General features: G+C 47.8%; 1 protein-coding gene across 1 annotated transcript in view; it reads right to left on the reverse strand.

Moving 5' to 3' along the window:
* Positions 1-13,261, reverse strand: part of BRINP1 (BMP/retinoic acid inducible neural specific 1) — an 84,635-nt gene that overhangs the window by 44,638 nt on the left and 26,736 nt on the right. The window contains exon 2 of the mRNA XM_068656932.1: positions 11,128-11,395. Coding sequence (XP_068513033.1) covers positions 11,128-11,345 — 218 coding nt within the window. The 5' untranslated portion in view covers positions 11,346-11,395. The remainder of the gene's footprint in view (positions 1-11,127; positions 11,396-13,261) is intronic.

Here is a 13,261-nt window from a genome sequence, read left to right on the forward strand (position 1 = left end):
ATTTGCAATGCTATTGCTCTGTGACTTGTTTTCCCTACTTATGCAGCCTGACGAGATTTACCATTATGAATCACCCCACAAAACTACCTTCAAACTCAAATTTAATAACCTAAGTATTATGAAGATCAATATTATGGCTACTCTCATTCATATGATTAGTGCTAATATCATTCTGGGAAATATTCATGCTGCAGTAGTGACTAGAGACCGGGATTAAGAGGAGATCCTCAGCATCCATACAGAAGACAAGGCGCTGTTCTCTCCAGCTGTGTCCTGAAGTGCAGTACTCAATCTCTGAGTCTCCATGGGTTTGGATATTTTATGTAAGTTATCTAATAAGATAACAAACCAGCCTTACAATCCCTACAGCCATATTGCTAACTGTTTGAAAATCATGAGTCAGTCTCCAAAAAAGAATTAAGAGATTGGTTTTAAAATTCATGAGACTTTAAAATCTGATAAACTTCAGGGTTCCTTTTTTTTTTTTCTTTTTCTTCTTCTTTTTTTTTTTTTTTTTTTTTCTTTTTGGCTTCTGCTTTCTGAGTATGTAGGAGTCATATTATCAAGTTTTCCTCAGCAATTATGAGGGCCATAAACTTACTTTAAAAATTGAGTTGAGACTCTTACATAATCACAGGACTCTAAAAGTGTGGGCTTTGAAGAGACGCTAAATAATCTTGAGATACAGCTTCACCATGTGACTCAGCACCACTCAGCTGCTGAATCAGAATGGCACAGATTTCAAATATCAAATACTTCCCTGAAACAGTCGGGAGTCTTTTTGGGCAGGAAGGGGAAAGTCTGAGACTTTCACAGTCTGCTTGTGTATTGCAGGTAGGGGGAAGGCAGGGAAGAAAGGAGGTAAAGTGCAAGGAGAAAAACTTAGTCTGGTAGGGATTAATCATTGAGCTTTAACCAGAGATGAAGGTAGCAACCTTCTTTTCTTCTTATTTTCTTATTTTCTTATTCTCTTAATCATGCAACACACAGTTTGCCCTGTGTACCAAGCTCTCTCATTAGTGTTAGCCAGGCTGTACAGCTGCACTCCCCAGGGAAAGTCCCAGATATTTGGAGGGGAGTAAAAAGTACTGTTCTTTCTGTTTTTCTGCTCAAGAGCTGGAAGCTAACACTAAAATATTTAATGCTGAATATGCCATAGACAGCTTTTCCTTTGCTGAGAGGGAAAGAATCAGTGTGGAAGAAAGGAGAGCTAAAGCAAAATGAGGTCGGGAGGGACGCGCACAACAAAAACACCTTTGCCCTCCTGACACATAATGCTGGGTTTCACCTCATCCTTCTTCCACCTCTGAGTAGCTGTGGGGAGGCAGTATCCACCCCTGGTCTGTGTTTGTGTTCTCATCCAGGCTGAATGGCAGGGAGCTGCCAGAAGCTACCAGCCCAATGAATCCTGTTTTCAGCTTACAAAGGGATGCTTTTATTACAGAAATGACAAGATCTCTAGCCATGGCAGCACGGTCAGTATCAGGATCCTTGTCAGAGCTGTGACTAAGTCAAACAGGCCCCAGCTCTAAGTTATAGGGGAGCAGCTTTTCTCTGCCTTTTCATGGTGCTCATTCCTGGGAATGAAAGGTTGTTGCAGTATTGAGCACATTGGAGTCTCCAGTCCCTGGTGTGCTGGCTGAGAGCATAGCCATCAAATAAAGTTTTTCTTCAACGAACCTTCAACAAACCTTGCCAAAGGTGCATCCCTGTGAGATGGAGAGCATCTTGAGGCTCCTGCTCCTTAACTTGTCTCTAAAATGTCTGCTTGCTCCCTGCTGAAACTGATGGCAGGAGAGAACACAGCAAAGGCAGCATTTGCTGGCTTCTGGGCCAGCAAGTGTAGAAGGGTGGCAGGCCGTAGGCGTAACAAACCATTCATCCCTAATAGCTGGGCTAAAGAGCTGCTCTGAGAGGCAAAACATCACCTGCTGTAACCCTGGAACAGAGAATTTCCATCTTGCTGCTTCAAAAGTGCTGCTCCCCATCGGCACAGCAGAGCCTGCAGGAGCCCAGCGCAGTCAGCTGCCTCGTGCCACCGCTGGACAAGGGCTGTGCACAAGCAGAGGTCGTGTTAGTGGGGGATTTGGCCCAGCCAGGCTGTGTGAGAGCCATGTACAGCAACTGAGGGCACCCCATTGAAACTGTGACATAGCCCAGCTCCTGTGGAAACTCTCCTCTCTCGTTGCAAGCAGAAGCACAAGCCTGGATGGGAGTTTGATGCAGTGAGCTTCCCCTCCTGGCTGCTTTCCCCTCTGCTGAGAGCTGGCTGTGCATTAAAGCAGATGTTGCTTGCACTCAGGTCATGTTTCCAAGCTTCCCTTCACAGTCATAAGGGCTGGAGATGCTTCCCTCCCTCCCCACACTCGTTCCTTAATTAAAGCTTAAATTCTGATGTCGTCACAGGACTGCAGGAGCAGGGCCTCAGGCAGGCACTTAGTGCTCGGCGCTGTCAGCAGGACTTTGATTTAGAAGCCCAGAAAATACTTGGGAGAATCCCATCTCCTCGCTGCACCCCAGCTAGGGTCAGAGCTGAGGGCTGGCCTCTGGGACAGGCTGGAGGCTTCACCTCAGGAAAAATGTGGGGATTATTGGGGTGGAAGCCTGCAAGGTGACAGGGGTGGGAAATTGGGTCTGATCGCCCCAGGCATGGAGCTTCAGCCCTGCATGGCTTTGATTTCATGCTGATGATAGGAGAAAAATCTCACCCAACGGGCTGGCCCAAGCCCTTCTTCCCTCCTGCTCCAGGTAAAGGTGATTCCTGGATTTCTTTTTGGGGGTGTCCTTGGGTTCTGTACCTGCATTTAATAGTTCAGCATGGGATGCCAGCCTGGATGGCTCTGACTGCCCCAGTGGGACGTGTCTTGTTCCATTTACAGAGGCTGGTGGGTGGCAATCAGCAAAAAAGAAAGGAAAAAGGAAAAAAAAAATACATACTTTCTGGAACCCAAGGGAAACATTAGAGGGATCCAGAAATAGAAAAACCCCTATAATAGGTACAGTCATGCCATCTCCCAGTGCTACTGGTGCCAGAACAAAATTATTCTGGGATGACTTTTTTTTTTTTTTTTTAATGTAACAGCTTCTCTGCTGATATAAGCATCTGCTTGACTTAAAAGCAGAATTGATAATCTGCTCACCAAAAAAAAAAAAAAAAAAGTGAAGGCTTCTCCTTGGCTTGTTAGCCTTTAAAATATGCTCCCAATACACTGGACTGTGGTCTGCTGGTCTGAAGAAATCAGAGAGGAGCACAGTGCTGTGGCAGCAAGCTTGGAGCAGCCTCGGGAGGTGAGCTGGGGAAAGCTCCCCTCTTCCTGCAGAGGGGAACAAAGACCCCACCAAGGTCTCCAAGGGGCTCCCTTCCAGCCCAGCAGGGTGCAGAGCTCGTGGGAAAGGGGCAGTGACTCAAAATATTTGTCTGAGCTTCTTCTGGGCTTTGTTGGGAGGATGGTTGGAATATTTCACTCTGGGCTTAGAAAGGGGATTCCTGTGCTTGGGCCTGCAGCTCTGCAGAGCTGTGCTAAAGCTCAGCTGATCCAATGAACGGTTTATCCGGGTCAGCAGGCAGGGCACCAGTTAGTGCTGTGCCTTGCTGGGCATGCAGCTCCTGTGCATGCTCGTTTGCAGAGGAACTGGCCTGTGCTAGCCACAAGCACCCTGCCAGGACACAACTACCACCACTTCTGCAGCATTTCCTATGGCCTGGACGTGTGCTGCCAAGTGGAGACAAGGGGCTGCCCTTCCCCAAAGCTTGCCCAGCTGTTAGCAGCTCTGAGCCCATCAGAGCCTGGTGCCACTTATCCTTCCGCTTAGCCCTCTATTCTCAAGAATATCAAAGAGAAGGAGAGGTGTGTCCTGTCAACTCCTGCAGCTGCCAGGGCTGCTTGTGAGCCCTCGCCATCTGAATCCAAACGCAGCCAGCACAGCTGCTCCTCCAGCCCGACGAGGGCCAAGCTCCTCGCCTGCTCAGCCCAGCAGCTCCCAGGGCTCAGCGCTGCACAGCTCAGCCCCAGCCATTCCCTGCCACCCCTCCTGCCTCTCCTCCTCTCATACGAAAAGCTTTCCATAGGCAGGGCGGCTTTACATGCAAGGAACGTAACGAGGCCGGGCCTGAACTGCATGAAGAATGAAGGCAGCGGCTGAAGGAGAGGCTGTGTGGTGGGGTGTGCTGCTTTCCACCCAGATCTGAAGGGCTCGAGCTTGCCAAGAGGCTGCGTTAGAGCTGGTGAGACAGGAATGCAAATCATGGCTCCCTTGTAAAGTTGCATAAACTTGTAGTAATGTCATTTTTAGATTATCATTTACATTGAGGACAACACTGGAAGGCTTCATTGTTTGCAAGCACTATGGAAATAGATTTAAATTTTTTTGGTTTACACACATTTATTTACAAGGCATTTACTGATTACAAACCAATGTACATCACTCGTTTACATGCATAATGTAAACTATGGAGATTTTGTATTTTTTTTGCCATGCAGTGCCGTACAGATTCCCATTGCTCATTCCACTCAGAGGCAAGAGCCTCCTTTCATCTCAGCTCCCTCTGTCCTTCAATTGCTGCCTTGCCTCCCCGAAAAGAGCCTTGCCTCTGACTGGAACACATAAAAGTTGATGTCCCCTTTAAACAGATAGCATAAAAACCTAATAGGAAAACCTTGTCAGCAGAACTTCAGCATGACTAGAAAAGCCAAAGCAAAAATTAAAAAGCCTAACAGTGCCTATCAGGTTGTACCAGCGCAGAGCATTGCCTTACTGCTGTTTGAGAAGAACCTTCACGGAGGTTTTTGGGATGCTTCAGGCATCCAAAAACAACTGGAACAGAACTGAAAGCTTGCCAGGATATGTGTGCCAGAGAGGAACAAGTACTACAGGCATGCTGGATGGTTTAGCTCGGTCAGTAGCACCTGGGTCTCAGCATCCATCTGGGTTTTGGACAAGCTTGAGTCTTCCCACAGCAAAGCTGCCACCCCACTGCCTGTCCTGGCTGTGTCTCCCGTGCCCAGCGGTGCTGGTGGGACACACACACAAACAAATATATATCTTAGCATCCTATATATAACATATTTTATCCTAGGATGCTAAAATCTGAACCCAAGAAATAGCAAATCTCAACCCTGGAAAACTGTTAGATTTCAAAGTCTAAGGAAAGCCAGATTTATTTGTTTATTTATTTATTTTTGGCTCCTTGATAGCTTCAAGGACATAAAAACTATTTGCAAATTCAACACAAATGGAATGAGCAGGTTGAGAAGCAAACAGCTGAACCAAACACACTCAAAATCAAAGTGTTTCCCTTTTGACACCTTTAAATGGCATTACTTGGCTTTGTGTTTTGAGGTGAATTTTTATGCTATAAAAATTGGAAAAAAAAAAATATTGGTTTTCACTGGATTAAAAAAATGAAAACAAACAGCCAAGCTTAAACATACCACTGAGCCTAAAATGAAATGTTTTGATTTTTTCATTTTACTGAAAAGTTGAACAAACATCAGTTTCAGATCAACCCATTTTTAATGTTATTTTTCTTCTGTACAACCAGTGAACCACAAAATCAATTATTTGTGCAGCTCTGGTGACCAGTAGATTAAATTCAATGCAATAGTGAAACAGCAAAAAGAGTCAATGAGGAGTGGAGAGATGGGAGAAAAAAAAAAATGAACTGAAAAAAAATGGTGAAAGCAGCTGTAATAGAGCTTGTCTCTGCCCAAACTTAGCATGCAGCTTCACAAATGCTTTAATACAACTCTAACCCATGTTGCTGCTGAAAGCAGTAGTCTCCTCTGTCTCCTTGCTGCCTCCAACCATGCAGCCCTGTCCCTTTATTAGCAGCTGAGTAAACAATCAGCGAGCCTGGAAAAGTGATCTGGTGTAAATTAACTTTTTTTTTTTTTTTTTTTTTTTTCTCCTGCCAGCTTAGTTTTCTGCTGGATCAGTTCCTCAGTTGTGAAAATCACAGGTTTGAAAGAAACCTGCCTGCTCAGGTCAAGAAAGGCAAAACTTCTGTACCAGAAACAGGAGTCAAAAGCTCATGTTCATTAGCCAGATTGTGCAAGTCCAGTGCCTGAAATAAGGAATGAATTCTCCCCTCACTTAGAAATAACAAAATCTCATAATGCATGCAGCTGGACACCCAGGGCACGCAGCCTCACCAACCCTGCTGCTGTGCAGGGCCGGGGCAGTGCTGCAATCACCACAACAGACTCCCCAGCAGGTAAATTGGTGACTTCTCCTTGCGTATTTATGTCACAGAGAATCTGGCTCATTGCTTTAACTTGTGATGCTGTAAAACTTTGAAAGTTTTGTGAGACAGTTTTGTTAGACCAAATTGTTTTTTTCCTTCCCCTCTTTTCTTTTTCTTTCTTCCAAAATCTAAGCAACAGAGAAGCATCTCACGTCATGGTAATTCTCTTCCTCTTTGCTGAGGGAATGACACATTTAGAGAGCACGTAGCTGCTCAGATTTGTGGGTTTTCTAGGACTAAATAAAAATCTCTAGTGTGGCCAGGCTGCCTTTAGTAGTGCAAATCTCTTTATGAGCTCCCAGTTTAGTGTCCACTCTGAATCAGAGAACCAGGGAAACCACAGATCTGTTGGTGAGACAGGACCCTGGGGGATCCCTCACCCAACCTCCCACTTGAAGCAGAACTATCACCAGCTCATAAGCACCTCCAAGGGTGGAGAGCCCCCCACCTCTCCTGTCCCAGCGCAGCACCACCAGTAAAACAACATCCTGGGGATAAAAAATAAGTTTTCTTCTCCCTGGGCACCATCCCAAGCAATTTATGGCTCACTTGTGCAGCCAGTTACTCACAATCTGTCCTGTCTCGGGAGCTGTATTTTCTTTTTATATATCCAGAGACCTTACTGTAAATGGGGTATATAAGTACTCGCTTTTGTCGTGTTTCTCTGTGGTTGGGGGGACAGGACAGGACTGGCTGGTCCATGGGCACGTACATCTTGCAGCATTTAATTATCTCCCCAGCAATGTGGAGGAAATGTAATTGTCTTCCCAGCAGTGTGCTGTCATCTCCACTTCTAAGTTGAGGAAACTGAGGCACGAAAAAATGAGTTTGTTTCATGGCACCATGGCAAGAAAAAAGGGGTGACACAACAGCATAGCTCCAAGAAGTTGGCTGAAGCTATTAAATGCCGTGTGGTGGTAACAGGAAAGGTTTCTGGTCTGAGCATTGCCCTAGTCCCAAAGTCAAACCAAGCTGAGCTTCATCCATTTTCCAGCCCTTCTGCAGCATCTCGCACCCCAGGCTCTCATGACTAGGAACAACAACAGGGACAGTGATAATGAATATTCAGACATCCCACAAACCACTCACAGCATCTGCCATCCTATCTGCATTAGCATCTGAGTGCACAGATAATGATCAAAGCAACATTTTCCTGCCAGAGGCCCCCCTAAACCAGCCTTATTAGTGTGAATCGATGCTGATTAATGTGCCTCCTTAATGCAGTTGTACCTACCCCTACTGCCCATGATTCAGTATAAAACAGCCCCCACTTTGCTTGCCTTCCTCCCGATATCGCATGCACAATGCAAACTTTGACTGAGAGCACCCGTGAAATCAGTTTGGACCAAATCTTGCAAGAAAAAGTCCTAAAGTCTGCTAAAATGCAAAGCACAGAAGGAGGGAATGAGTCTTTGGAGACTGTGACACGAGCTGCCTTTTTGTGCCAGGATGTTTCCAGGCATCCTATGAAAAGATATCGGCAGCTACGCTGCTGTACAGCAGCTCTGCCCGCGCAGTGTATTAATAGCCTCGCTACCCAAAACAGGCTCTTTCTTGCTGCTGACAGATATTTGGACTTCACCTGTAATGGAAGAAGGTTTGCATTTTTTATTCTGATGCTGCTTCTTTTTTAAAGTCGCCTGTGAAAATTAGAAAGTGCTGCGTGTTGCCTTACACTGCTGCGTAACATCGAGAGCGGCTTCCTCTCGGTGGGTTTTCAGTGTAAATGACACGCTCCTAATGTGCTGTGTCCACACTCCTGCACAGCAAGACACTGGGGAAATCACCACTAAACTGGCAACAGCGTTTTGATTAGGGACGGGTGAGGTCCTCTCGCCGGTTTTCACATCCACTCCAAAACCTCGGGTGCTGTGGCTGGGTCGAGATCTGCTGCTGTTGGCCTTGGGAGAGGAGCAGCAGTCAGGGCAAACCTCATCCAACAAAATTTCAGGTGCCAAAAGGAACTGACCGAGGGACAAACCAACCAATTAAAAAAAAGAAATCTTGGAGAAAAGGAGCATGGAAAGAGGAAAGAGTGCAGAAATTCCCATGCTCTAAGTGGGCTGCTTTCCGGAGGAAAGGAGAGTCACTTACTGCAGGATACGTGCTGCCCTTGGGCCAGTGTAGTGCAAAGAGCAATTGAGAGACATCATTTGGGAGGAAAGAGGCTTCTATCCTGGAATTAAGCAGTTGACAAAATCCCAACAGCTTTACAGATTTCGAAGTCAATTTAAGGAGCCCGCAAAATGAGATTTTCTCCTCATGGCTTTCGGTAAAATGACAGGTTCTGGAGGGGGGGCTCCAAGTCCAGCCTTAGCCGCTGGGAGCTCTGCTAATTCACCACAGCGAGGCTGATTTGGGCACTGCTTAAATAATGTGCGGGCCCAATTTTCAAGTGACCGGTCCTTCAAACAGGGCCAAATATTAGAAGGAAATAACCCTCCGAGTCTGGCCAGCCCCATACCTAACGGCCCTATATGCTCTGCTGAAGGACCCGAGGGCTCCCCCTCTGCTCTGCTGGCTGCAGTGGGACCTAAAGCCAGTCCCAGAGCACTTCCACTGTGATGTATGGCCAAGAGATGCCTCCCTACGTGGCCTTTGCTGTCTTTCCACCTCCCTCTGGACCCTGTGCCTAACCACTTCCACCGGGCTATCTCACCTCCGAATATTTCTGTGAATAATGACTTTTCCAGCACTGCCTCTGCTTCTGACTGTTTGCAAGACCCTTGTTAGACCCCCTCCCCATGCCCCCAGGCCTCCCACGCGTGCAGATGTTGCTCTCTATGCCTCCTGTGTGCACAGAGGTTGCACACTGTTCTCCCTGTGCTAGAAGTCTCTCAGATAAATGCTTTGGCAATATCCAGCAGAAATAGAGAAATACAGATCCTTTTTCACTTCCCATGTATAAAATTCACCCTGAACTAAGATAAACCTTCAAATTCTTAGCAGTCTCCTACAGACCAAAGGGGAATTTGCTCCTCACCCCATAGCAGATAAAATTACAAATCACAGGCTTCACATTAAAGCAAGATTTTAGCTCCTTTACTAGAATGGGAACAGCAAAGCTGTGGTGCAGCCTGTCTGCCCTGGGTGTGAATTCTCTGTTGCAGGAAACCTTTCATGAGAGGTTGCTCACAAACCTGTCAGATGCACCACAGGTATGGGCTGAGCCTGCCTAGGGGAAGCTGCATGGATTAGATGACCTCTCAAGGTCCTTGCAGCCCCTTTTCTCCATGATTCTCTGAGACAGGATCCCTGGCTTGATGGATCTCTGCCCTGACCTACCCTGACAGCCCTTGGAGGTGTCTGAATGCATCCATTGCATGCATTTCCCTCCCACTGCAGCTTCTGGAGCCTGCTGGGGTGGTGTTTAGTGCTAAAGAGCTCTTTAGCAAAGGGCAGAGCCACTGCCAGGACACTGTGTGGGGCAGAGGAGCACAGCCCCGATCCGGCAGGGCAGGGGGAAGCCAGGGTTATCCACAACCAGCAGTTGTGTATAACATAACTATCCACGTATCCACAAAACCTTTTTTTTTTTTTCTTTTTTGAAAAAGACATCTTTTCTCTGCTCCTCTGTATAAGCAAAGCCTGTGAGATATCCCCAGAGGAAGCGTGGCAGCCTTATTGCTGCTTTTTGCGGCTGTTGTCCCCCAGGCTGTTTGGAACAAGGAGGACAAGCCAGGACAACATCTTCAACCCATGCTAACCTGCCCCTGCTCCGCGGGCTGGTGTGAGGGGAGGGGATGCTGCACTCCCCGCAGGCCACGATGGGACAGGCAAAACTCATTTTTCTTCCCTGCACGTCGATGATGTCTCGCATGTTGCTGCTACCCCGCAAGTGCTTTTGGCTTTCTGCCCATGGGAGAAGGCTGCCTGCACACACATGGTTTTCAGCCCCCACTGACCCCCAGAAAACACGTGTGTGTGTGTCTCTGTGTGCATGTTGGTAGTAGGCTCTTCGCTAGCACTTTCCTACCCACTAGTTTGTGTAGCTACATTTGCAAGTGTCTTTCCGAAGCACGACGGGGATATATAATTATGGAAATGTGCACATGGCTATGAGAGTTTGGTCTTTGGGTTTTAGCCCAAATCTCATGATTCTTGCTGGCTTATTCCCCTTCCTTCCAAAGTGCCTGCTGCTGTAATAGGAGGCTCACATGAGCACCCCAGCTTTTCATATTCAAATAACAAAAAGATAAGTATGTTTCTGGATATCACAGCTGCCAAGAAACACTTGAAACAGGCAACAACAAAGGCTTGAAAAACCTAGAAGGCAAAGGAAAATCCAAATTCTGCCTATTTTCTGTAGTTTTTTAATTGAATGACTTTCAAACCCCGCTCACAGTTCTGGAGGCAAGTCTGACTCATGCATGGAGATCATCTGCAGAGGCCTGCAGTAAGCGGCACACAGCTAGGATGCAGGCACAGCAGCGTGAGAACTGCCATACCAACGTGTGCCTTGTATTTATGGCTGTTCATGCTTTGTGAACCTAAAACTGTTGGCAGAGCACATGTGTGAATTTGATACAGATGCTTGGTCTGCCCATTGGGACAGATCTGAGAAACTTGCTTGTGAACCTGACTTTGAATTTTTTGCCTGTCCCAAAAAGTGCACACCCACACCTGTGGTCCTTTTTCATCTCATTCTACATTGTGCACACTGCCAGGGCACTGCGGTGCCTTCATCTCATGATCAGAGCACTACATCCGAGCCTCTGAAGCAATCTGCATTGCCAGCTGAGGGCTGTGGGCAACCAGAGAAGCACCTCCAGGTGGAACGGGTGCAGTGGCGCATCCCCCCCATTGACTAGGCTGCGAGCTCAAGGGACCTGTCTGGGTTCCCACCACCGTACAGCTACGGGAGCCGCAGCAAACCAACGTACCTGTATATTTTATATCTGGTTGTAAATCCTTGACGATGTCTTTCCACAAAGGATAAGTAGCTCCGCGAGTGGTGGAAGGGCCCCCTGTCTGAAATAAGCCAATCAAACTCCTTGGAGACATGTTGGTTGGTGGCAGCGGGGTCCTGGTGGGAGGGCTGTACTAGTATATGGTCCCATATAAACAGGAGGTAGAGGAACTCAACAAGCCTCCAGTTCATGCTTTTCTGTCTGCCTTTTTCCTCTCATTCTTGCTCCATTCTGTGGAGTCCTGTTGAAAAAGAGAGGGAAGAGGGGGAAGGAAGGAGAGAGAAAGAAACGGAGGGAGGGGAGGGAGAAGGGAGAGAAAGAGAGAGTTTAGAAATAGGAATTGCTTTGATCCTTTGACAACTGTCTCTCAGGGTAAAAGAGACATGAAAAAAAATCACATTTTAAAAGCCTTCAGTCTGTCTGCGTTGCTGCTTGGAGTATCTGGCAGTGTTTTATTCACACCTAAGTGGTGCCTTTAACCTCCTGAGTACATACCACCTTTGAAATAACCAGGTCCCGACCTGAGCCATCCTCACCCCAGCTTTTCCATCATTTCCCTCATGAAGTTCTCCGCAATGCCGCAAAGAGGGGTGAGGGCTGGGTGCAGAAGGTGGCCGCACCCCAGGCTACAATTACCCATTTATCGTCCCTTTAATGCTGTGCCAGAGAAACGTGTCTTCTGCTTTCATGTCTCTCTGATGATCTGTAATCCATACTCCATGCAACCTGAGCAATCTATAAAGACCCAGCTCTTGCTTTAAAGTGTTGCCAAAAAAGAAATAAAACAAAATAATTATCCAGGTTTCAGCGACGAGCGCATGCGGACGCAGAGACACACACGCACACACACAGCCACACGTGACTCTGAAATCCTGCCAAACGCTGAAAGATAAAAATCACCCCAACCTGCTTCCCTGCCGGGGTGCTTGGGAGGCACGTGTTTGGAGGAGGGGACGGGGTCTGTTGCTATTGGGATCACAGTAGGACCTCGGGGCTCTTCCCAAGATCGAGGCTCATGCTGAGCATGCATATTGAGCAGTGGGAGATTTGCTAGGGAGCTTACGGGGATGCTCCCCAGCACCTGGTGTAGGGCACAACGTCCGTCATGTGCAAAGCATGGCTGCGGGCAGCCCTGCTACGAGCCAGCTCCTCTCCCCGATGTGCTTGGTGTCTGAACAGACAAGACATATGATGAGTGGGAAGGGAAACAGAGGGGTGAAATGCCTTGCCAAAGGTTACGCAGCAAGCCATGGATACAGCTGGAAGAGAGCCCTCGTCTCCTGACTCCCATTTCCAGCGTTTCAGCCGTTAGATCATCCGCCTCCGCAGTCATGCTGCTGGCACCGTGCCTCTCTCCGAACAGAGCCGTGTGCTCCACCGGTGGAAGGGGAGCAGCTCGTTTTGTCAGCACCTGTGCCCAGCACCAACCCCATTCCCTTTGGCTTGCTAACCGGGATACTGAGGGGAACACAGCAGCAGCAGCAGCCCAGAGCGCTGGGTTGTGCTCCCCACTCACCAGAGCCGAACATTCTCATTGCTGGGAGCTTCTGATGTGGCTTTGAAAAAGCCCTCTCCCCACGCAGGACCTGTTCCTCCTCCTGCCCACCTCCTGTCCATCTGGTTGCCTTGCTGAGTTTTGTGGGGATGTGCCAGCATGGTGGGGATGCCCAGGCAGAGCAGCCTTGAGGCCATGGCCCTCACTCTGGGAGTACAATCCTAGCCAAAAGGTGTCCTCAGAGCAGCCGATACCCACACATTTCTGCATTAATATAGCTCACAGAGCCTGGAGCTACTCTTTAAAAGGAGGAGAAATCAGGCTACGCAGAGCTTACAACTAAGAGTTTTGGTGTCAGGCGTATTTGTACATCTCCAGCAACCCTGCTGGTTGGGAGTCTGAGTCCACCACAAGCACTCTGAAAGTCTGCAGTTCACAGAGGGAAAAGGTCTTGCTAAGAAGAGGTTGCACTGCTGTGCTAGAGGCTCCACGCACATTTGCACATGGAGGTGAGAGCCTGCCTGTTGCAAGCACCATGCTACGGAGCAGAGGGCATCAACATCATGGCTGGTGTGGCCATCTCCTTGACTCCAGGAGCTTTCTCTGGGAAAA

Source organism: Anas acuta, chromosome 20 (genome assembly GCF_963932015.1).
Source record: "Anas acuta chromosome 20, bAnaAcu1.1, whole genome shotgun sequence".
Lineage (NCBI taxonomy): Eukaryota > Metazoa > Chordata > Aves > Anseriformes > Anatidae > Anas > Anas acuta.